General features: G+C 36.9%; 1 protein-coding gene across 1 annotated transcript in view; it reads left to right on the top strand.

Annotated features, from left to right (window-relative positions):
* The window catches only part of FRK (fyn related Src family tyrosine kinase), a 128,317-nt gene that overhangs the window by 54,487 nt on the left and 50,397 nt on the right, over positions 1 to 23,433 (top strand). The window contains exon 2 of the mRNA XM_066248022.1: positions 10,948 to 11,069. Within this exon, the coding sequence (XP_066104119.1) occupies positions 10,948 to 11,069 (122 nt within the window). The remainder of the gene's footprint in view (positions 1 to 10,947; positions 11,070 to 23,433) is intronic.

Here is a 23,433-nt window from a genome sequence, read left to right as displayed (position 1 = left end):
TGATTCCTGCATGATGTGGGCGGGGTGCACTCTTAGGAGGAATCCCATTTATGCCTCAGATGAGTGGCTTTGTATCAGAGACTTCCTTGTTTGTATATTGGCTTAAAGGCTTTAATTTCTACACTAGAAAATGAGGCAGACTGGAGGCACTCTCTCTCAGATCCTGCCATCAGCATTGCAAAGGAGAGGCGGCCAAGATAGCAGAGTGCTGAAGGAGAAGCCAATTTGTGCAGAGTTTGTGCAGAGAGAAGGAGATGGGGAACAGAGGTGAATAAGGCTGGTGAGGTAGAAATCTTTGATTCTAGGAATACTCAGATGAGTCAGTGGCTTTGGGAGCCCTGAATGGAAAGGGAAGTGTTTTCCCACTGTGTGTATTTTCTTGCCCACCGGTTGTGAGCTAGGATGAAAGGTAATGGCCCACCAGTTCTTGGTTCCGTTGTTTCATTACCATCAAATGCAAACTTGTATGGGCCAGGCAGCTCTGCTGGTGGCTGTGGCTACTGGCTTTACACTCATATAATTATTAAGAATAAATACTGCGCCCTGGCCGGTTGGCTCAGTGGTAGAGCGTCGGCCTAGCGTGCGGAGGACCCGGGTTCGATTCCCGGCCAGGGCACATAGGAGAAGCGCCCATTTGCTTCTCCACCCCTCCGCCGCGCTTTCCTCTCTGTCTCTCTCTTCCCCTCCCGCAGCCAAGGCTCCATTGGAGCAAAGATGGCCCGGGCGCTGGGCATGGCTCTGTGGCCTCTGCCTCAGGCGCTAGAGTGGCTCTGGTCGCAATATGGCAACGCCCAGGATGGGCAGAGCATCGCCCCCTGGGGGGCAGAGCACCGCCCCTGGTGGGCGTGCCGGGTGGATCCCGGTCGGGCGCATGCGGGAGTCTGTCTGACTGTCTCTCCCTGTTTCCAGCTTCAGAAAAATGAAAAAAAAAAAAAAAAAAAAAAAAAAAAAAAGAATAAATACTGCTACTCAAAATCTTATTTAAAAAGAAGCAAAATGCACCTGTGTGGCATTCTGTAAGCTGCTTTTCCAGTTCTACTCTGATTCTTTCATAGCTCCATGCCGTCCAACCTGAGGAAAGTACTCGTTTACCTTACTTCCTCTCTAAGGAACTTCCTTCAAAATTCCCCTTTTATTATGACTATAAAGGTGAGCAACAGCAACAACAACAAAAATACTTTATATTAAGTGATGCCAGCAAGGAACTTGCTGGTTTATACGTGCCTGCAAATCTTAGCTCAGAGACGGGACGTGATATTACACATTTTTTTCACGTGAGAAGTCCTGATAAGCTTGTGTTTTGGAAGGCAGAAAAGTCGGTTTCACTTATGCTCTTTACACTCATAGTCAAGTGTTCTCTGTGGGAGAAGAGAGTGCTCAGATTGTAATCTGTGGTCAGAGGCCAATTAACATGCGAATTTAGGCGGTAACTGGACAGGAGCAGGTAAGGCTTCCAGCTCCAAGCTGCATGGCAAGTACACAGGCAAGATTATGTGAGAACACAGGCGCCCTCTAATGGTCAACAGTCAGTAAACCAAAAGACTATATAGGAAATGCCCACATCAAAGTACAATATATTAATTGTATCATCAACCACTATTCATTTAACTGCTCCAAAAGGTATGTGTGGCCTATAGCAGACTTAGTCTTTATGCTGGGGTAGTCTGTAACTTTAAGTGCACACCGGCAATAATTAAAAAAAATTTTTTTTTTAAAAAATGCAGCACTAGCTTTTGTATGCAACATTCCCAAAGTAGTGCCGCTTAAAATCACTGGGAGAGCATGAACTCTTCCCTGGAGCAGAGCTAATGAAGGGAAGATAATGTTGAAGAAATGGTGGGTGCCCAGATACTTGGAGAGCCTGTCATTGTGTAGACTTTCCTAAATTTTGATCCGTATCTATATTATTTATATGTTGCTACTAAGTAACATTGCATACATTCTGTTGTTTTTTTAAAGACTCAGTTTTGTCTTTTTTTGTAAATTAAAAGTTAATCATGCTACAACTTTGGTTAGCCTTTAAAGATTAGTAAAACAGCCTGCTGCCACCTGGTGGTAGCATGTCCTAGTCAAGAATGGCAGGCAGGTCATTCCGGAGAAAACTTGCAATACTGTGAAGTAAGATCGTGTGCATATATTCTCTAGTGTTTTACTGTGACCTCAAATCCAACATGTTGAAAACCAAATATGTAATTTCCTCCTTGAATTAGTTCTCTTCAAATAGGTGCTATTTATTTATTAAAAATGTTGGACAGACATTAAACAATTACATATTTTATTTTTCTTAACCTCAAAACTAGCCTACAGGTTAATTATTATTGCTACTAACAAATGAGGAAAGACAGGCATCAGAAAGTTGAATAACTTTCCTAATAAGATGCGTATGTACCTCTTACCTGTTATTATACCCTGGCTTATCTAATATGTTGTCGGGCATATTGGCCTTCAGTCATTCAGATTGGATATCGTGGTGACATGGCTGACCTCCCACCTGTCTCAGTGCTCATTTATAATTGCTGTTTCATACTTATTTGAGTTTACCCTTGTAGTCATCAATTCTAAATGTCAAAGTTTTTAGTATGGATCTTGAAAATGTAAATTTTGTAGCATATTCCTGACTGACTTATTTTTTATATTTAAATAAATTGTAACATGATATAACACTCTGCACCTTATTGTAAATATCTAAATTATAGAGGATGCAAAGAAAAAAAATAAAGTCCTTTGTCATTAATTCATCATCTTTCACTACGCTCCAGAGAAATAAGCACATACCATTTTTAGTTTGTTGGCTTTTAAAATGTAAATAAAACTATAATGTTATTCTGCAATTTGCCATTTTCATCTACAATATGTCTTGTCGATCTTTCTGTGTTGTGTTACAGAATTTATACACAATAGATACTGGATGAATGTTTGCAAAATAAATCAAACGTTAGAGTTTAGTCACATACTCCTTGCTCTGTTTTAATCTAATTTAAGCATTTCTTTCTCTAACATTACAGGTTATTATGGGTCTCCTGTCCTTTTCGGTTCTTTTTTTTTTTTTTTTCTGAAGCTGGAAACGGGGAGAGACAGTCAGAGAGACTCCTGCATGTGCCTGACCGGGATCTACCTGGCACGCCCGCCAGGGGCTACGCTCTGCCCACCAGGGGGCGATGCTCTGCCCCTCCGGGGCAACGCTCTGCCGAGACCAGAGCCACTCTAGCGCCTGGGGCAGAGGCCAAGGAGCCATCCCCAGCGACCGGGCCATCTTTGCTCCAATGGAGCCTTGGCTGCGGGAGGGGAAGAGAGAGACAGAGAGGAAGGGGGGATGGAGAAGCAAATGGGCGCTTCTCCTATGTGCCCTGGCCCGGAATCGAACCTGGGTCCCCCGCATGCCAGGCCGATGCCCTACCGCTGAGCCAACCGGCCAGGGCCCTTTTTGGTTCTTTTTTTAAAATTGATTTTTAAAAAGAGAAGAAGGAAGAGAGACAAAGAGAGAGAAAGAGAAAGAAACATTGATTTGTGGTTCCTCTTATTCATGCCGTCATTGGTTGATTCTTTTATGTGCCCTGACCGAGGCTCAAACCCACTGGTAGGATTCAGCTGGTTTGCACTGGTTCAGCAGAACCAATACCTAATATTTTGTTGAGTTTAGCGAACTGGTTGTTAAAATGGCACTTGCTGTCAGGGTTCTCTAAAGTGGGTGCCTGGGCAGCTGCCCAATGTGGAAATCACAAATTTACATTCCTTACTCTTTTTTAACATTCATCTACGCAAGCGTATATTCTAAGTGCTAATAGTAATGTTCATTCCGTCCATAAGTGAAAACAAATTTGACAGAACTATGCTTGTAATATTTATTTATTCATTTCATAAAATTCATTATACCTTTGATGAAACACTACATTTTAATTTCCTTGTGTTTGTTACTTCAGTAAACAAACATATGAAGTAAAGAGGAAAAGTGCCAAACCACCAGGGGGTGACAACTTGTATTGTTTTTTGTCAGGTAATATTTAATACTTTTTCATTAATATTTTAAAACTCTTTGTTACAACATAATCTGGTTTTGTAAACTTTTTTTATTGTTCTTATTTAAGTATTAAATGTCTGGAATAATATACTACTTTTTGGTATATCATTTCTTTATACCTAAAATGGTCATTAGGGCAGAGAACTGGTTGTTAAGTTATTTGAATCCCACCACTGATCAAACCCACAACTGAGCTACCTGGACAGGTCCTCCTATTTGGTTCTTAACCAAGATCTCTTTCATTGCTGATATGACATAGCAATAAAAATTATGTTCATTAAATATCAATAATGTGTGTGTGTGTAAGTGTGTATGGCAGTGGTTCTCAAACTTTTTGAAGTCGGGGCCCATTTATAATTCTACAAATAATTGTAAGTGCACTATATACAAATTTCTGAGGAATATGTTATAATAATTAAGTCAAATATTAAAGAAAAAATATAAAGTCTAAGCGTGCTTTTATGGTAATTAAATGAAATAAATATGACAAAATTAAATTTATTTTGACATTAAAAAACATTTTTATATTACATTTTTTGTTATACTTTTTAGAATTCGTAAAAAAGAGGGGTTAAAAAATAAAAAAGCGACGAAAAGTTATCTTTTTATATATATAGATACATTCTTAGTAAGGTTTAGTAAATTTGGCAGGTCCCAGCATGAATGTGTTAAGTTTTTTCATTCTTGTGTTTATGAGAAGCATGAACCTAATGTGTCCTTGCGATTTTTTCAATGTTTGGGCATATATTTGAAAGGCAAACTCTCATTTCCTCATCAATACATTGAAGAATTCCTCTCTTTTTACTCTTAATTGTGTTGAGGGTAGAAAATCCTAATTCACATACATAGAATGTTAAAAAAATTGTAATAAAATGTTCAAAGCTTTTTTAGATATTGCCACCTATTCTTCTTTTATAGAAATCCAAAAGGCTTCAAGAGACAATTCCTTATGTTTAATCATCAGTCCACGATCAGTGGATATAGCTGCCAGTTCTTCTTCTTCTGTTAATCGTAGACCAAAATCACTTGAAGCTTCCATGAATGGGTTTCTAACCCAATTGTATGGTTCAGAGTTAAGAGATAGAAAATGCCATAAATTAATTCTGCCCGTCAGGCTTCCAGTCCTATTTTATTTACACTTAACTTTTGATCACTTCCAGAATCATTTTCTTCAATATCACGATTCTTTTTGAGAAATCAATCCATTTTATTTGGGTGTATTTACCTAAAAATAATATAATGATGTGTTAATAATAAATATAATAATGATGTGTCAACAAAAAGATTGGTATTTCCGTAATAAAATGGTATAAAGAGTAACTATATTTATTTTTATATCTGGGCACATACCGCGAACCAGCACAGCTAGTGATTCCAGGTCCTGAGTGGGAACGGTGCAGAATTAAGAAAATACAGGGTCAGGAGGGCCCTGTAATTGCTGCTGGCAGGAACAAAGCACACCCAAAAACTGCATCTTGCTTTATTTTTAGGGCAAAGTGAGGCCATTAGCAAATCAGTGGTCTCTGGTCACGTTTCCAAGGCAACCCAAAAATTTTACCAAGTGCAGAAAACCCCTACCATACATGTCATTTTAACTTTACACCAAACAAAGGATAGAAGAAATTTGCCTCCAGTGTTTCTGGGGAACATGGGGGGTAGTGTAAATAATCCAGCACCACAGCTTAACAGCCTTTTGCAACCTAATCAAGCAAGTGAGGTGGGGGGTTGGGCAGACTGTCAGCTTACAGCCAATTCCCCATACCTCTGTGCCCCAAAAATCTAAACTCCAAAAACGCTGTTGGTTTTTTGGTACCCAACAGGCACATATTTCTCTGAAATACCATAGGGTGCACCTGGAAATCTTCTAGGGTGCACCAGTGTGCCCTGGTGCATATTTTGAAAACCACTGGTGTATGGTGTCATTTTACTGGATAATTTTTCGCATGTAAGGGCTATGTAATTTATTCTCAGCTTTCTTGCGTAAATTTCTAACTTCTTGACTATTTATGCACATCAGTAGTCCTCAAACTTTAGTGAGCATCATATTTGCCTGGGGGTTTATGAAAACCAAGATGCAGGACCCCATCCTCAGAGCTTCTGATTCAGGAGGTATGGAGTGAAGCCTACACATGTTCATTTCTAACAAGTCCCCATGTGATGTGATGCTCTGGTCTAGGAGTTACACTTTACACCTCCCAGGACATCCTGATCCCTTTTTGGCATTCACTGTTTACTGCACAAAAGAACTATAGCTTAACAAGTGGCTGTGGTGGACAGCCAGACCTGGGATATGCATGGCCTTCCAGAATGGGGACAACGGGGGCTTCAAACGGCAGAACTGAAGAGAATGGTGGTTTTGCCAGAGGCTGAAACCACTGATTAAGTTTTCACATGTGCATAGGTTTGCCCATTAGTGCTTAGAATGGCACATGCAGTGGTGGGATTCAGCCGGTCTGTACGGTTCAAAACTGGTACCTAATTTTTTGTTGAGTTCAGTGACCTGGTTGTTAAAATGGCACTTATAATCAGGGTTCTCTCTTAAGGTGGGCATCTGTGCAGTTAGCCAATGTGGAAATCACAAATTTACATTCCTTATTCTTTTTAACGCTCATCTGTGCAACAGTGTATTCTAAGCGCCGGTAGTAATGTTCATTCCATCCATAGGTGTAAAAAATTGCAAGTGAGGATGACAACCAAGAAACAATATGGAAATATCTTAAATAACACTTTTATTGTTTTTGTCAGGTATTATTTAACTTTTTAAAATATTTTTTCCAAAAGTAGAAGCAAGGAGGCAGTCATACTCCCACATGAGCTCAACCGGGATCCACCTGGCATGCCCACCAGGGGGTGATGCTCTGCCCATCTGGGGCATTGCTCCATTGTGGCCAAAGCCATTCTAAGTGCCCGAGGCGGAGGCCATGGAGCCATCCTCAGCACCCGGGCCAACTTTGCTCCAATGGAGCCTTGGCTGCGGGAGGGGAAGAGAGAGAAAAAGGAGAGGGGGAAGGGTAGAGAAGCAGATGGGTGCTTCTCCTGTGTGCCTTGACCAGGAATTGAACTTGAATTTCCACATGCCGGGCTGACGCTCTACCACTGAACCAACCAGCCAGGGCCTAACATTTTTTAAAATTAATATTATACAACTCTTATAATTTAGTTTTGTGTACTTCTTTTATTGTTCTTATTTAAGTATTAAATGCATGAAATAATAAACTACTTTTCGGTGTATGTTTTTTTATACTTAAAACAGTCGTTAGGGCAGCGAACCGGTTGTTAAATTATTTAAATCTCACCACTGGGCATATGCTCTAGTGATTGCATTCTATGGCAGTTGTGTCATCTTTGACTATGAGGGATGGCATTATAATGCCACTATATCCAGACAGAAAACACATTTTTATTTATGTTCACTTTCTGATGAACACTTTCCAGGTATTGAGTGAGATGCTACATCCAGTCAAATATTTACATCTATTTCATTGCCATTATAGATTCAATACTGGTGTTCTTTGCCTTGTAGAGTTATTGTATCAATCTATTATACAAGAATACAGAATTGGTGAGTCAGAAAGGATTTAAAAAAAATTATAGAGTTCCTCTTGACCATTGCAGTAAAATTACTATAACTTTAATAATTTTATTTCTAGAAACTGCTTGCTTATACATAAATTGGGCAGAGAAAATACATCATTTATAGACTTGATTATCCAAAATACAAATGTAGTGTATGTACATAAATCTTATGTAATGGAGTATTTGTTCTTGAGAGTAATGAGCTTTAGAAATATAATCATACTTCTAAGAATCCAATATGCTAGATAAATAATAATTCTTATAAAGTTTTACATATTTATACTTTAATCAAACATCTTAATGTTTATGCATACTCAATGTACTCGGTATCAGGAAAATGCATGCAATTGATCAGTATATTTAATCTCTGTTTCTTCTTTGTTTGAAATATTTATGTAAAAAAATCTTGCCATTTATTTCTGGAAATGGAGTCTAAAAAATGCTTAAGTATTTTAACTACTCATTTACCTTTCACTAAGCATGTATACATCCATAAAGATAATGTAATGTTTTTATATGTTTGCATAAAATTGACATTAGTGGCATATAAGGTATATATCATTAACTTCCTTTTGGCTTTCAACAATTTATTTATTTATTTTAATTAAATTTTATTGGGATTACATCGGTTGTCATGATTATACAGGTTTCAGTTGTCCATCTGTAACACCTCTCTGTACACTGTATTGTATCTTCATCCCCCAACAATTTATTTTTAACTGCTATATAATATTTCATTTTATCTATGAATAAATTTATCTATTTTCCTATGATGAATAGTTAGGTCATCTTCAATATTTAATGCTACAATTCTTCGGTGAATGTTGTTGAAGCATATCTCCTTTAGCATATAGTCTAAAAGTGAAATTGAGTAGTATACAAATATTTACCTTTACTAGATATTGACAAATTGCTCTCTAAATTAGTTTTGCCTAGTTGTATTGCCCCTGATATTGTATTAAGTTCTCTTTCACATTTTTCACCATAACTGATTGAGAGTTTTTAATTTTTAGAATGTGAGTTTTTAATTTTGTTCAATCTGAAAACTGTAAAGTTATATTTTATTGTTATTATACTTAATATACCTAACATTCCTATTTACAGCAATGATAAGAGCTGTGCTTTTTTTCTTTTTTTTAAAAAATTAGTTATTGGGTTTTTCTTTTCTGTGAACTGTGCAGTTATGTTTTATACCAATTTTTATACTGTGTTGTCTCTTTTCTTATTCATTATAGGTTTCTAGATAATTTGAAAAATAATCCTATTTTTGGTAAAATACCTTGAAAATATTTTCTCCAGGTCTGCGGCTTGTATTTTAATTTTATATCATGGTAATATGACTGTTGCAGAATTTTTTAACTATGGTTTAATAAATATTATCAATCTTTTTCTTTAAGGTTTCTATGTTTTTTTTTCTTTTTGTCTTTTATAAGAAAACTTTCCTAGTCCAATATCCTCAGAAAGTTTTAAAGTTTGCATTTTTATTGGGTATTTATTCTATGAATATTTATTATATATTCTGTAGGTAGCAAGAATTTATGAATTATTATGGAGTATTAATAACATCAGCATCTTTTATTGAATTCATCCTTTCATCACTAAGTTATGTGTTTGCGTCTGTTCGGGTTTTTGGTTATGTTCCAATATTCTGTTGACTTATTTTGCAGGAGTAGAAAGCGTGTATTTTTGTTTTTCTGTGAGTTCATTACATGGTCACCTTGGAATGCTTCCATGCCTTTTATAATTTCAATTAAGTAAACAATAGTCTATGGGCAAAACTTTGGCCTCTGATATTAACCAATATGTTAGTCGTTAGTTTAGTCCACTAAATGTTTTTAGTTCTCTGAAGTATAGAAAATAGTGGAATTGTACTTTTTATTCTTTTGCATGTCAGGGAGTTCATTCTTGAAAGGAAGATTTAAGTAGAAGATCCAGGAACCAGCCTGTGATTTGCCACAGTTTCCCATCCTGCCCCAGTAGTTACGGAAGTATGGAGATGGAAATTCTCTGGTAGGCATAGGAATGGATACAGAACAGAGCCACAGATAGCCTTCAGTGGCATGTAGCTGAGTGTGAAACAAATCTTGGTTGTCTTAAACCAATGAGATTTTTGGAGTTATTCCTCCAACATAAACTGGTACTTCCTCACTGATATAGTTAACATGTAATTTGCAATTTGATGATTGGGGAAATATTAAACAAACACCTTACATTTGTTAGAAGGTGATCTTTATATTTCTTTTTATTTTTAATTCCTTCTCCTTCTTCTTCCAACTATGCTACTTATATATCCCAGTACTCATGACCTGCCAAGACACTGGAGCCGATTTGCTAGCCTGTATTTCCTCTCCCAGCCTGCAACTCCTCACCCAGCTTGGATTTCTTTCCTCAAGTCACCATTTCCTTTCTTGAAGAGTTTGCATTATTAAAGATCATCCTTGAAAAGATCCATGTTTTACCTAAAATTTTGACTGATAAAGATCAACTTTATGACCCTATAATGAGAGGTCATAATGAAAGGGGGTTTTCTCTGCTTCCTCTTATCACATCGGTGCCTACTGACTTGATATGCATTTTAGACTGGCTCTGACATTAAAATTTATAATCTTTGTTGGAGACGGTTAACCCCGTCTCCAACCTGTATGTTCAGTATCTGCCTCTTATATTTCTGGAATGTTTATTTATTATTTGAAAGGATAAGAGGGTAAAGATAAGAAGTAAAGGTGGCACAAAAAAGATACTTCCCTGGCAGAAGTCACTTTTTCACATAATCTCTCCACAGATTAAAGTTTTCTTTATGTTAATAAGTTCCCCTTAAGCATGTAAAAGCATCTCATACTATGGTGGAGATGGGCACATAAGAAAATTAATGTCCAGAGAAATTCATTTATAATTGTTCATACTTAAAAGTGAAATATATATGAATCCTCTGATTGGAATGTTTGCCGCCTAACTCCTAGAAGGGGTTAGTCGAGGCAGAGGACAGTGAGATGGTGATGGTGAATAATTTTAGAGCATGAAGTGTGGTAGGATTATGTGGTGGACCCACCCAAGGGTTTTGGGTTTAACAGAAAGACATGGGACCTCCAAGACAGAATGCAGGCGTAAGAAGGGTGTGGGACCTGGCAGCAGCCAAATTTCTGGTCTGTAATTTTTTTTAAAGACTACTCTGTGGGGATTACAGATATCCTGAAAAATCATCTCAAGTATCAAAAGCACTTATACCTATAGTGGTTTCACTAAAGAATATTATATATATTTGATGTTAGAATACTTTCTTGTCACACTTCCTGTTCTTTAAAAAAAAATGAATGTTGACTGGTTAATTAAAGTTTACATCTCTTTCTTTTTAGGTGGTTCTTTGGAGCAATCAAGAGAGCAGATGCAGAAAAACAACTATTATATTCAGAAAATCAGACGGGTGCCTTTCTAATCAGAGAAAGTGAAAGCCAGAAAGGAGAGTTCTCCCTTTCAGGTATGGGCATTGTTCTGTGTGCTTTGAAGATGGGTTTCAGAAGCAGTACTTATGAACCCACTGTGTAAATATGGACACGTTAATTTTAAATTTACCTTATTTCTTATCTTTGCAATAATACCCAAATTATGTCTACTTAGCTACTCTAATATAAAATTTAGCAAGAAATTCTGTCTATGGCTAGAGGTCTCTATAAACACTTTAAAATATATGTAGTCTAGATAAGAAATAAAAGAGATATGGATCCAGCTGGGTTTTCTCACTTGCATTACCAAGGATCCTGTATTTCTAGGGAGATAATAAGCAAGAAGCAGAAACTACACTGCTGTCAAAATTGATCCCGCCAAAATATTTTTTTTGTTTGTTTTTGTGTTTCATTTGTCTTTGGTAAATAGAAAATGAATTGAAATGCTAAATGCAAATGCATTTAATGAACTCCATGACATGTAACGTTTTGTCAGATGTAGTTTTTCAGCTAAGAGTCGAGTACATGTTTAATTTACACTGCTCTAGGAAAGAAGCACAGAGGACCCGAGAACTGTCTTTAACAATGACAGGTGCATGCATGCGTATCTCTGTCTTCACGAATCTGTGCTTCTTGGTGTATGTTCCCATGCTGCAGAATGTCTTTTCTTAAAGACCACTCTAGTCCATTTCACATATGACACTTTCTCCTTGCCATTCTCTGATTGGTGTATTGTCTAATCTTTTGTGTTATTGTCCTCTTTAAAGCCGGTATTTTGTTTCACCAGCTAGCTGTAAGCCTTTTGTAGAAGAGATTTTGCTTTCCTTTATCTCTATTGCCTTGCAACAAATGTGTACCAAATATGATGCCCATGCACCTGGTTGTGTCTGCCTGGCTCACTGAGCTGGAAGTCAGGACAGCCTGCACGGCACAATGTGGAAGCAGGCCTCAGCCCACATATACTGGGAACTTTGACCTGACCTGAATCAGACTGTGTGAGTTTGGTACCGATTTTCTTCCTCATACCAGATAGTTCAAAGTATCAGGGCAGATGAATTGGAGCTGCAGTGAATTAAGGACAGTGATACTGTGGCAGGTTTTTCAGAAGGTTTTGTCCTTCAATACCTGCCTATTCTGGCACTGAGTCAATATGGCATTACAGAATCATATAGATTCAGCTTCACTCCTACCCAGTTAGAAAATGCTCTTCTGATAACCATTTTTAATATATTCCAAGTAGGATGTGACATTGACCTTTGTAATTGTGTTTATCTCCAGGGCAATAACATTTTTAATGACTGATATGTGATAGACATTAACCACTCTGAACTGATGCCTGATCAGGCTGGGCCTTCAAACTGGTCCACACCTGTATGCACCCAGTTGACATAAGTAAATATTTTATTATTTATAATAACTTTTTATCTGACTTTGAAAGTAATATAAACATTTTTATAGAAACAGAAAAGTTCAAAGAAGAATAATTTACAATATAACCTTCTGAAGAAACATTCTTAATACTAAAATATTTTTCTGGAAAGCATGCTAATGCTTAACCTTTAAGTATGATAAGTAATTTAAACAAACACACGCACACCCAGAAAAACACACACAGAGAAAACAAAACTGAGAGAATTATATAAATAAAAACATATGTGTATACATGTACATATGTATATATACACATATATGTATATTTATATATTTGTGTATGTATATGTGTCTGCGTGTAATATGGATCTAAGCTTCATTTTTTCTTGTCTTTCAGTATCCTGTGAAAAATTTTCAAAGTTCTTTATTGTCTTTCTACATCATTTTTAAAAATTATGTAACTTTTCATTGATTGATTTGTTGTCACTTATTTAACTGATTTTGTATTTTACACATTTTCAGTTATTTTGCTGTTATACAGAATGATGCAGTGTAGTAAATATTTAAAGATTTAAATATTTCCATAAGAATACTATATTCAAAAAAGAAAAATTGTTCTGAAATCTATGTGTAATGACAAGAAGAGCTGTAGGAGACTTCCTTGTAGATGTTAAATGCATTCATATCTGTTTATTTGCCTTTCTCAATATTTACACATCAAATTAGGTGGTCATTATTTAGCCAAAAAGCTAAATAAACTGTTTTAGGTTAGCATTAAAATATAGTAGCATAACATTTCCATGAGGAAAACAAACTAAAAGTAGAATTACCTGAGTCATATCTTTGAATAATGCCCAGGCTACCATTGACTGTTCTGAAAACCCGTTAAGTAAAATATTATGAGACAGAACAGCTTTATAGGCTTAGATCAAAATTATAAGGATATTGGCTATTATGTGTTGAGAATACTCTAGTGCTTGCTTATGGATTTAGTAAGCTTTGTAGGCCCTATGTGGAGACCAGCATATCATTAGAGATTTTTTTTTTCAATAAAGTCAAACAATTTAGGGTTTTTCAAACAAATTATCTGATTGCTATGTATTTACTGTGAGACAAAATAAATGCAGACCATTATGTTCCACTCAAAGGGAAATTTATTATCCAGAGGGAGTGCTACCCAGGAAAAAAATGGAAAGAAAAAGTCTTCAGTATATCTACATTAAAATGAACAAACAACCCAATTGCTGTCTGTTGATTACCAGTGAGGGTCTTCGCCCACTCATGGATTTATACTTGAGCTGTTTCCTTCATCAGTCAGGATTGATGCTCTTCAGTTCTGCTGACTGCTGTGCTGCTGAAGACAGGCAAATAAATAACGTTTCTCTTCTATCTCTGTCTGTCTTTCCTATGTGAATTTTCCTTAGAAGTGTTGTCTTTATCCCATGAGCGGCCGTGGTCTGCTGCTGTCAGAAAGAGCTTATAATTTACGGAGGCTGGGAGAGAGCACTCAAGAGGCAACAGCCCAAAGTTGAGGTGGGCACTAATTGGCTTGTTGTGCATGGCTGTTGTTTCTTGTGAGGTCTGAGTAGATCTCGCAAGAGAGTTAGGGCCGTGACACCTCTCATAACGGCAAGACACTAATTAGCTGTGAATTACAGCAGCGCGTTTGGATATTACATATTATATGTGGCAGCCAGTGAATCTGTCTTCATTAGATTCATGACAGGTAGTTTTAGTGGCCCTACTGTTATTTGTCGTTGGTAGTGGATTGTTTTTTTTCTGATGAAAAGTATAAAATTTTGACTGCATGTGAAGTGGTTTAGCTACTTCTTTATTTTAATCAATTAGTTTAAAGAAAATTATTGTTGCTATCATTGATATTGATTTGATGCTTGGTATCCTATAAATATTTATTTGTGTTACTGTTTGAAGTACACTTTAAGAACTAAAATCGAACTACAAGTGAGTTTTTCAGAAGAGATTCCATCCACATTGCACATTGTGAGTTTACTTCATCTTCAGTAGAACCTTCTCAAAAACAAATGATAAAAAATTAAATTTAGTTGAAAAAAAGCTCATCAACAGTATTCAGGGTGATGCATCTAGGAGTGGAGATAATTTCTTTACTTCTTCAACAAACATTCAAGGTGCCTCCTATGTGCCAGGTCTTTGCTAGGTGAAGGCAGCAAAGGCAGCAAGGCCCAGGCCCGGAACCGAGTCTGCAGGAGGGTTATAACGCAGCTCTCGTGCTGTGAGACAAGAGGGGGCAGGGGGACTCAGGAAGGTTCTGTACCATTATTTGGGAACCATTAGTTCCTGGCAGGGTAAGTGCATAGAGTTGTGAGTATGTCTGGTGTTTGGTAGAAGAAAGGGTGGGGAATAGAGCAGGTGTGTGTGTGTGTGTGTGCGCGCGCACGCGTATGTGTATGTAGCAGAGATTGAAGAGAGGAAGAATGGCAGAAAATGAGTCTGGAAAGGAAAGTTGGAGCTACACTATCCAGGACCTTGCATATCATGCTGAAGTATTTGGCTCTTATTTCGCAGAGGGAAGGCTTAGGCAGAAAGTGACCTGGTCTAACCTTTGATGGCAAGATGAGAGATTTATGGACAATAGTCTGAGGAGGAGGGAGAGAAACGGACATAGTGGCATCACTTGCTATGTGAAATCACAGGTGCTGGACAGCAGAGTTCGTCAGCATTCTGCAGAGAGGGACAATGGGACCCAAACTTGGGGTGCTATACCAGAGCTCTGCTGCAGCACAGGATGTCCCCAGAAGCCACGGGCCCCTCCTTTTTTTTTTTTTTTTTTTTTTCATTTTTCTGAAGCTGGAAACGGGGAGAGACAGTCAGACAGACTCCCGCATGCCCCCGACCGGGATCCACCCAGCACGCCCACCAGGGGCGACGCTCTGCCCGCCAGGGGGCGATGCTCTGCCCATCCTGGGCGTCGCCATATTGCGACCAGAGCCACTCTAGCGCCTGAGGCAGAGGCCACAGAGCCATCCCCAGCGCCCGGGCCATCTCTGCTCCAATGGAGCCTTGGCTGCGGGAGGGGAAGAGAGAGACAGAGAGGAAAGCGCGGTGGAGGGGTGGAGAAGCAAATGGGCGCTTCTCCTGTGTGCCCTGGCCAGGAATCGAACCTGGGTCCTCCGCACGCTAGGCCGACGTTTTTTTGTTTTTTTTTTTAAATGGGGCATGCGTGGAAGTGACCTTAGGGCTAGGACTAAAAGTCTGTGCTTTGGCACTAAGCAGTCTGAGTTTGAATATCAATTATTTATAGGTTTTTTGGAAATGCCAGCACTGATGAGCTTTGGATGCTGTAGGAAATTGAAGGCCCCCTTTCATGGAAGAGGAAACCATGGGCCTGTGGGAAGTCAGGTGCGGCCTCTCTTACTGAGCATAGGGGCTGATGCTGGGACAGTCTCAGTGGCCCTGAAAGAGTTCTTACGGTCCTTTGCTAGAAAGTCCTGTTCATTTCCACAGATGATGACCTGAACCAGGGAAGAGAAATGGCAAATAGAGAGTAGAGAATGGAGGTAAGAAATATTTAGAAGATGTGAACTGACAGATATTGGTGGCTGATCATAAATGGGGCAAAATAAGGAAGAACCCAGAATTTAGACTGACTCTCAGATCTTGGCTTGAGTGATTGGGGGCAAGTGTGACATTAGCAGGACTTTAGCAATGGGAGATGATGTGCAGGGACAGAGGAGAGAATAACAAGGGAAATAAGCTCAGAGGTATTTGAAGCAATTGCAGGTGGACATAAAAGTAGCCATTACTGTGTTTTTGCCTTGTTTCTGCTGATGTTGAACAGAGTATTTACTATGACAAATTTCCATGACAATGAACCTTAAGGTCCCGTGGAATATGCAGGACTTTTATAATATTTTGTGATTGCAATGAAGTGCCTTCTTGAGAATATAAAATATGTCTTTGTGTGTCATAATTTAATTTTCAAGTAAGTATACTGGAATTTTAAAAACCAAATAAATATTTTATCCTTCCATGTAATAGGTTGCCAGTGCTCAAAGTATTGCAGAAATGGTAGAAATGTCTTTACAGAAAAGATTCCACTGTACTTTAAAGGCCAATAGCTGGGATTATTGCATGCTCATTAAGGACAGTGTTCATACCTGAAAATGGCTAGAATTATCTGAAGCAGCTTTCTGAATAATGTGTGATTAACCTGAGTGATACCATGTATTTATAACTTTGTAAGTATTTCTGCGTGTCTTATAAATTAATTCTGAAAGCAATTTAAAAAGTAATGAGAACAATAGTAACTTCATTGGGGAAGATGTCTATCTTTTCATGGTGACCTTGTATGTGTCCTTCATGTTGAACGTACATATTCAAAGATTCATTTATATTGAATATTTAGCAGTAACTCTTTCACCATAGGTAAAAATTTACTTCTCAAATTAAAATATAAACTTCTTGAGCAGAAGAAAGTTACTTTTATTGTTTGTTTCATGCTTATTCTCTATATCCATAGCTTTGAGCATCATTTATAAAGATAGTAGACTCTCAAACACTCACCTCTTTACCCTATATTCTATCAGGGGCAAGATAAAGCCATCATCACTTTCTTAAACCTCTGAAGTCTGGACCACATAATTCTCCTATTTGCTGTGTTTCAGATTTGTTTTAGAGAGACTATTTCTCACCTTGAAAGGTTAGTTGTGTTTAGGTAATAAAACTTTTGTAGAGGAGGTGGAATTGGAAAAGAATATCACTTTCAGTGTGGCTCTCTATCTGTCTGCCTGACTCAGGGTTCAGACCCAAACTCACTTTCCACTGACCACTGAGATAACCTTTATTGTTCCCAAACTTTTTGAGATTTGTTGACTCATTCTGATCTGATAGTGGCCCAATGGCAAAAGGCTATTTGTTTCGTTATCAGTGCCTTGAACAATTTTCTTTGCTTTTCATTTAAAATTGATGTGAACATAGTGGCCACAAGAGCATATCAGTAACTATTACTATTAACCATGAATATAAATACAATTGCATATCCCAAGTAGGTGCAAGTATAAGATGGTTGGAAAAAATTGCTCTTTGAATTTTTTATACAATAAAATGTCTATGGATTTTGGCAGCATTTATATACTGGTTAAAAATGTTTTGCTTTTAAAAAAGTGCAAATGCTGCAAAGACTTTTTATGTTAATAACTTTAGTATCTCATATAAAATGTATTAAAATTTAAACATGTTGGTGCCATTGTACAAAATGCTTTTTAATTAAAATCATAATTTAGTTGTGTTCAGCTTAATTGCAAATATCATTGCCTATAATAGCAAGTGGCTTTTTTCATGAATTATGATATATTCCACTTTTTCTTAACATCACTACTGATAAACTATATTTCATATAGTTTATATACTCTATTAAGTTAAATTAACATTTGATTATATAGTACATATATCTGAGTTTGTGTCTGTACACACACAGATGCAGAGGCAAAAATCTTTTTTCTTTAGGGCACTGACTCATGGAGAAATTGTCTATCTAATTGAAAATCCATGACTAGCATTCTAGAGGCCATAGTATTTTTAGGGGCATTGAATTCTGACTTTTTTCCTTCTTTCACTCATCTGTGAACACCAGAAATTGACTCATCTAAATTTTCTCTTTTGGCTTTGCTTACCTTGTTTTGCTTGTTAAAAATGTTTTTTTAGCCTGACCAGGTGGTGGCGCAGTGGATAGAGCGTCGGACTGGGATGCTGAGGACCCAGGTTCGAGACCCTGAGGTCGCCAGCTTGAACGTGGGCTCATCTTGTTTGAGCAAAAGCTCACCAGCTTGAACCCAAGGTCGCTGGCTCCAGCAAGGGGTTGCTCGGTCTGCTGAAAGCCCGTGGTCAAGGCACATGTGAGAAAGCAATCAATGAACAACTAAGGTGTTGCAACACGCAATGAAAAACTAATGATTGATGCTTCTCATCTCTCTCTGTTCCTGTCTGTCTGTCCCTGTCTATCCCTCTCTCTGACTCACTCTCTGTCTCTGTAAAAAATAAAAAAAAATAAAAAATAAAAAATAAATGTTTTTTTACATAAGTATTTTGATCTATTTGGAGGAAACCACAGCAAAGAAATAATACATATAATTGTACTTGGAATGTACCTTTACAATAAGCAACACTCCAGATATAAAATAAGTAAGTGGGATGTTGATAAGTGTTGTGGAGGTTGGTGAAACTGCTGCTACCTTTTGTAATTCATAACGTATTCCATTGCTATTTTTATTAGCTACCAAATTAAATTGATCCTTTATTTACATTTTGTCAGTACTTCTAGAATTCGATAGTATTAGCTAGTAATCATTTGAGTTAGCCTCCCCCTACTTTCTATTCAAGAACATACAGAAGAGATACAGATGCAGAGTAGCCCCGTAGACAGAGTCTGTCAATCGATGATCCTTTTAGACTCTCTGTAAATGTTCTCCTAACTTCAGAGCAAATGTAGATGAACTGAATAAATGGCTGAGCAGACTTTGACTTGGACATCATATCAGGGCTAGTTATGAAAAAGTTACAAGGATGCTTAAACTCATGGTCAGTGTGTGCCCCGTGTGAGAGAGGCAGGGCGTGCAGCTCCCCAGAAGCCAGGCAGCTGCTGGCCTTCTGTGTGGAGCCGACTCAGTGATCTGGGTCTTTCCTAGGCATCCATGTGTAGCTCCCTCCTTTTCTACACCCAAGTGGGACAGCAGCTTGCAACACAGTAAGTGTTATGAGTGTGGAAGATGACAGGAGATGATAGTGTGTTACAAACTGGGTGAAGTTAACCTTATGGAGAGAAGGAACCAAGAACTCTGCTCTCTAGTGATGTGTTTTTTACACATTCTTTTGGGTAAAAAAACAACTTGGTGTTACTATTTTTGTCAGTTTGGGCTGTTATAACATAATACCATAGACTAGGTGGCTTAAAACAGCAAACGTTTATTTCTCCCTGTTTTGGAGGCTGCGAAGTCCAAAATCAAGGTACCAGGAGAGGTGAGGACTCCCTTCCTGGTTTATAGGTGGCTGCCTTTTTGCTGTATCTGAGAGAGAGAAAGGGAGAGAGAGAGAGCGAGTTCTTGGTTTGGTCTAGTCCTCTTATAAGAGCACTAATCCCATTACGAGGACCCACACTCATGACCTCACCTAAACTTAAGTATCTCCCAAAGACACACCTCCTAATACCATCACATTGGGGATTGGGGCTTCAACAAATGAATTTGAGGGGGAAACAAACATTTAGTCCATGGCAATTACAAAAGCCTGAGTTCTGTTTCTTGCTGTGAGCATGCATGCCAGCAGGTTAGAAGATCCACCCTTCCTCCAGCAAAGCCAAGGGAGCTGAACATTTGCTAGAGCTTGGCGGTATGTGTAGAAGCTTGGTGTGTGCTAAGGGAGGGAAATGTACACCCAACCAACTGGGTGGAGAGGGGGACAAGTGTCTATGTTTTTGTTTTCTTGAGACCAATATCTTTTTCATTTAATGATGAGTATAGTGAAAACAAAAAGGAGAATTCATGAAATTCTGCATATTTAATAATATTTCTCAACTTATGCTCCAGAACATAAATTCTTTGATAAGCCTAACTGTTTCATAGAACAGAGGGTTTAGGGTTAAGTGCATTGAAAGAAGGCCTCCTATTACATTCTTTCTACCTTAACTTGACAATGCACATTAAAGCCTCAGAAGTCTTACAACAAAATAATTTAATTTTCAACCCAGATTTTCCTAAACTACTTGATCATAGAACCATTTTTTCCCCCTATAAAACATGATCTTGGGAAAAATAATATTATATGGGAATTTAAACAATAGTCTAAAAATGCAGAGAAAATTCATACTTTTGAGACCTAGTCACTAAAAGGAACAGAAAAAAATATCTGAAAGCATTTAATTTGAAATTATAAAATACAAGATAACACAAATTCTACGAAAGTAGGCACAAAAACAACACGAAAAGGCAAAATATAGGAGATAGCAAAGCAACAAAATTATTACTTCAGGGATGGAAAAAGCAAACTTGCGTTGCTCCCTGGAGAGTAAAGAAGAATTGATGAAAGTTTGCCAGGGCTGATAATTCACAAACAAGAGATATTGCTCTGAAATTGATTAGAGTAATTAAATGTAACCAATAGTTAAATATGTGGTAGAAGAAAACTTTCTTGAATTAAAAAAAAATATGTTCTTGTCGGCTAAGAGGACTCAAAGTTGTTCCAAGGCAAGTAAATGAAAAGATGCATACTTAAGCTATGCTTTCAAAGTACTTTAATATCAAGGATAAATGGAAACTTCTGTGAACATCCATGAAAAAAAAATAATTATGTAAGAATGAGAATTGAGTTGGTTTCAGAAATCTTCTCTACATCATTGAATATCAAACTCAGTATAAACATTTAGAGAATCTTTTTTCTTTTCTCCCCATTTGTATTGATAAAGTTGAAAAGTTAACTGTGTACCTTCACTTAAATTCACCAATTTTTAACACTTTGTGACATATACTTTCTCTCTCCATCATTCATATATCTGTATATATCTTTCTATACAGCCATATTATATATATATATTTGTATTAGTTGCAGATTTTACATCATTTCACCTTTAAAATTTTTGTATTAGTTTGTAGGTCCAGGGAATAAGGACACTTACCACAATACTGTGGTTACGCCCAAGAAATTTTACACTGACACAATAATATTATCTACTATATAGTATATACTCAAATCTCTCCAGATGTCCTTGCTAGCTCTTTACTTATTTGTTTTTTGATATAATAAAGGATTATGCATTACATTTGGTTATTGTGTCTTGGTCTTTTTTATCTAGCAGAGTCAAAAGCCTTAAATAACTTTACTTTGCAAACCACATAATTCTTACCTACTCTGACATCTCAACCCTTCGTGTCTTGCTAACACCTGTTTTCTGCCTGATCATTTATTCTCCCTTAAGTGGAACCATCCTTCCTGCAATATGAGCACCAGCTATTTATTACATGATCATGCCTGTTCTTCCCTTCTTGTAACCTTTGTTTTTACTTTCTTTGAGCAAGGTACTCAGGACCTAGTGTCTTGCGTGTAAAAAAAGTTTTTTGGATAAATGTTTGTTTAGTGAAGGTTAATAGTATGCTACTAATATTTTTCCCTTGCTTTATCCTGTCTTTATATAGAAAAGCAATTTTTGAAAATATTGGGAGGAATATTTTGAATTTTTTTAAACCATTCATTTATTCATTGATTCAATCATTTACCCATTCATTATGAACTTTCATTTCTATTTGCTATGTGGCATAATTGTGTGAACAACTAACTAATTCACATTATAACAAGCATTTGATTATTATGCATATAAAACACTTATATGCAAAGCTCTTTAAGAACCTAGAAAAAAGAACAGCTACTTTCTTCAGAGATTTATAAAGGAAAGCATCTCAGAGAGATGAGACAATAATCAACTCTATACCTAATAGTGAGTAAAAGTAAATGGAAAATAGTGTGTAAGAAATAAATGTATTTTTCTGGTCAGATAGTGCCTATTCTTTTCTTATTCTTATTTTAAAAAAATTTTTAGAAGGTTATAATTATTGGAAACAAAACTTGAAACACACACACACACAAGAAAGAAAGAGAAAGAAAAAAAGAAAAAAGAAAGAAACTGAAGAAATTAAGTTTGAGAGCTCAAATAGGTGTAAGAGTGAGTTTTGAAATTCTGTAACTGCTTTGTGGTAATTCAATCTGTGGGAATTGTCTGGGTGGAACTCCTATGTTTAATTGAATAATTTTAAATTTGTACTGCAAAAGAAAGAGACTGGGAAGGCTGATTATGTTGCAGTATCCAAATTTGAGAAAATATTGAGAAAATCATTAATGGGCACAATTTATTTGACAAAGTGTGTCTTTTACAAGTATTTATCAAAGAAAGGCGGTCTTTGCTGAAGAAAGGTGACAAAGTAGCAGTTACTGTAAAAACATGTTTAGACTGAAACATATAATTATATATATGTATATATATACATATATATGTTTATGAATACAATTTTGATTAAAAATTTACAGTTAGAATTTCTTTGCTTAGTAAAATTTTCTCTGAATGTATTAAGTATTATAACATGTAGAGAGTATTTTCTAAGAGAAACTGTTATGGTCAATGAAGAATCAATTGGAGGTGTTGATAGTTTCACTTAGTGATCATAAAGATGCAACATTGAAGAAGATTATAAGCAGTTTTATGAAAAAAAGAAAAGTAATAAACCCACAATGGAAAAAATGAATTCTTTAGATATTGATTTAGAGATGGATATACATAAAAATCTAACTGCAAATATGTTCCAAGAGTAGTTATTCTGTTTTTAGTATTTCTGATATTTAGACAATCAACAGACTGAAGTTATTTTTTTTTCATTTTTTAAAATTAATTAATTATTTATTTTTTGTGACAAAGACAGAGAGGACAGAGAGAAGGACAGATAGGGACAGACAGACAGGTAAGGGAGAGAGATGAGAAGGATCAATTTTTTTGTTGCGGCATCTTAGTTATTTATTGATTGCTTTCTCATATGTGCCTTGACCGGGTGGCTACAGTAGAGCGAGTGACCCCTTGCTCAAGCCAGCGACCTTGGGCTCAAGCTGGTGAGTCTTGCCCAAACCAGATGAGCCCACACTCAAGTCGACAACCTCAGGATTTCGAACCTAGGTCTTCGGTGTGCTAGTCCAACGCTCTATCCACTGCTCCACTGCCCGGTCAGGCTGAAGTTATTTTTTTTTTAAACACATGGATAATGTTGCCTTAATTTTTTGGAAAAGCTTTATTTTAAAAATAATTATTAAACAAAAATTTTTATAGGCTTTCCAATGTGATAAACCTTTTTGTCAGTCCATAAACACAAGTGGCTTCTTTTACTCTCAAAAATGTACTGATTGGTTACTAACTTACGTAGTAGTTTTATCTATGATACTTTTTTTAACCTGTCTTTTCTCTAGAAATTAAACCATTGCTGTCTTTTTTTATTTTCTCATACATGGTTTTTTAAATCATTT

The sequence above is a fragment of the Saccopteryx bilineata genome, chromosome 12 (assembly GCF_036850765.1).
Source record: "Saccopteryx bilineata isolate mSacBil1 chromosome 12, mSacBil1_pri_phased_curated, whole genome shotgun sequence".
Taxonomy (NCBI): domain Eukaryota; kingdom Metazoa; phylum Chordata; class Mammalia; order Chiroptera; family Emballonuridae; genus Saccopteryx; species Saccopteryx bilineata.
This window is presented reverse-complemented; position numbering and strand designations above follow the sequence as displayed.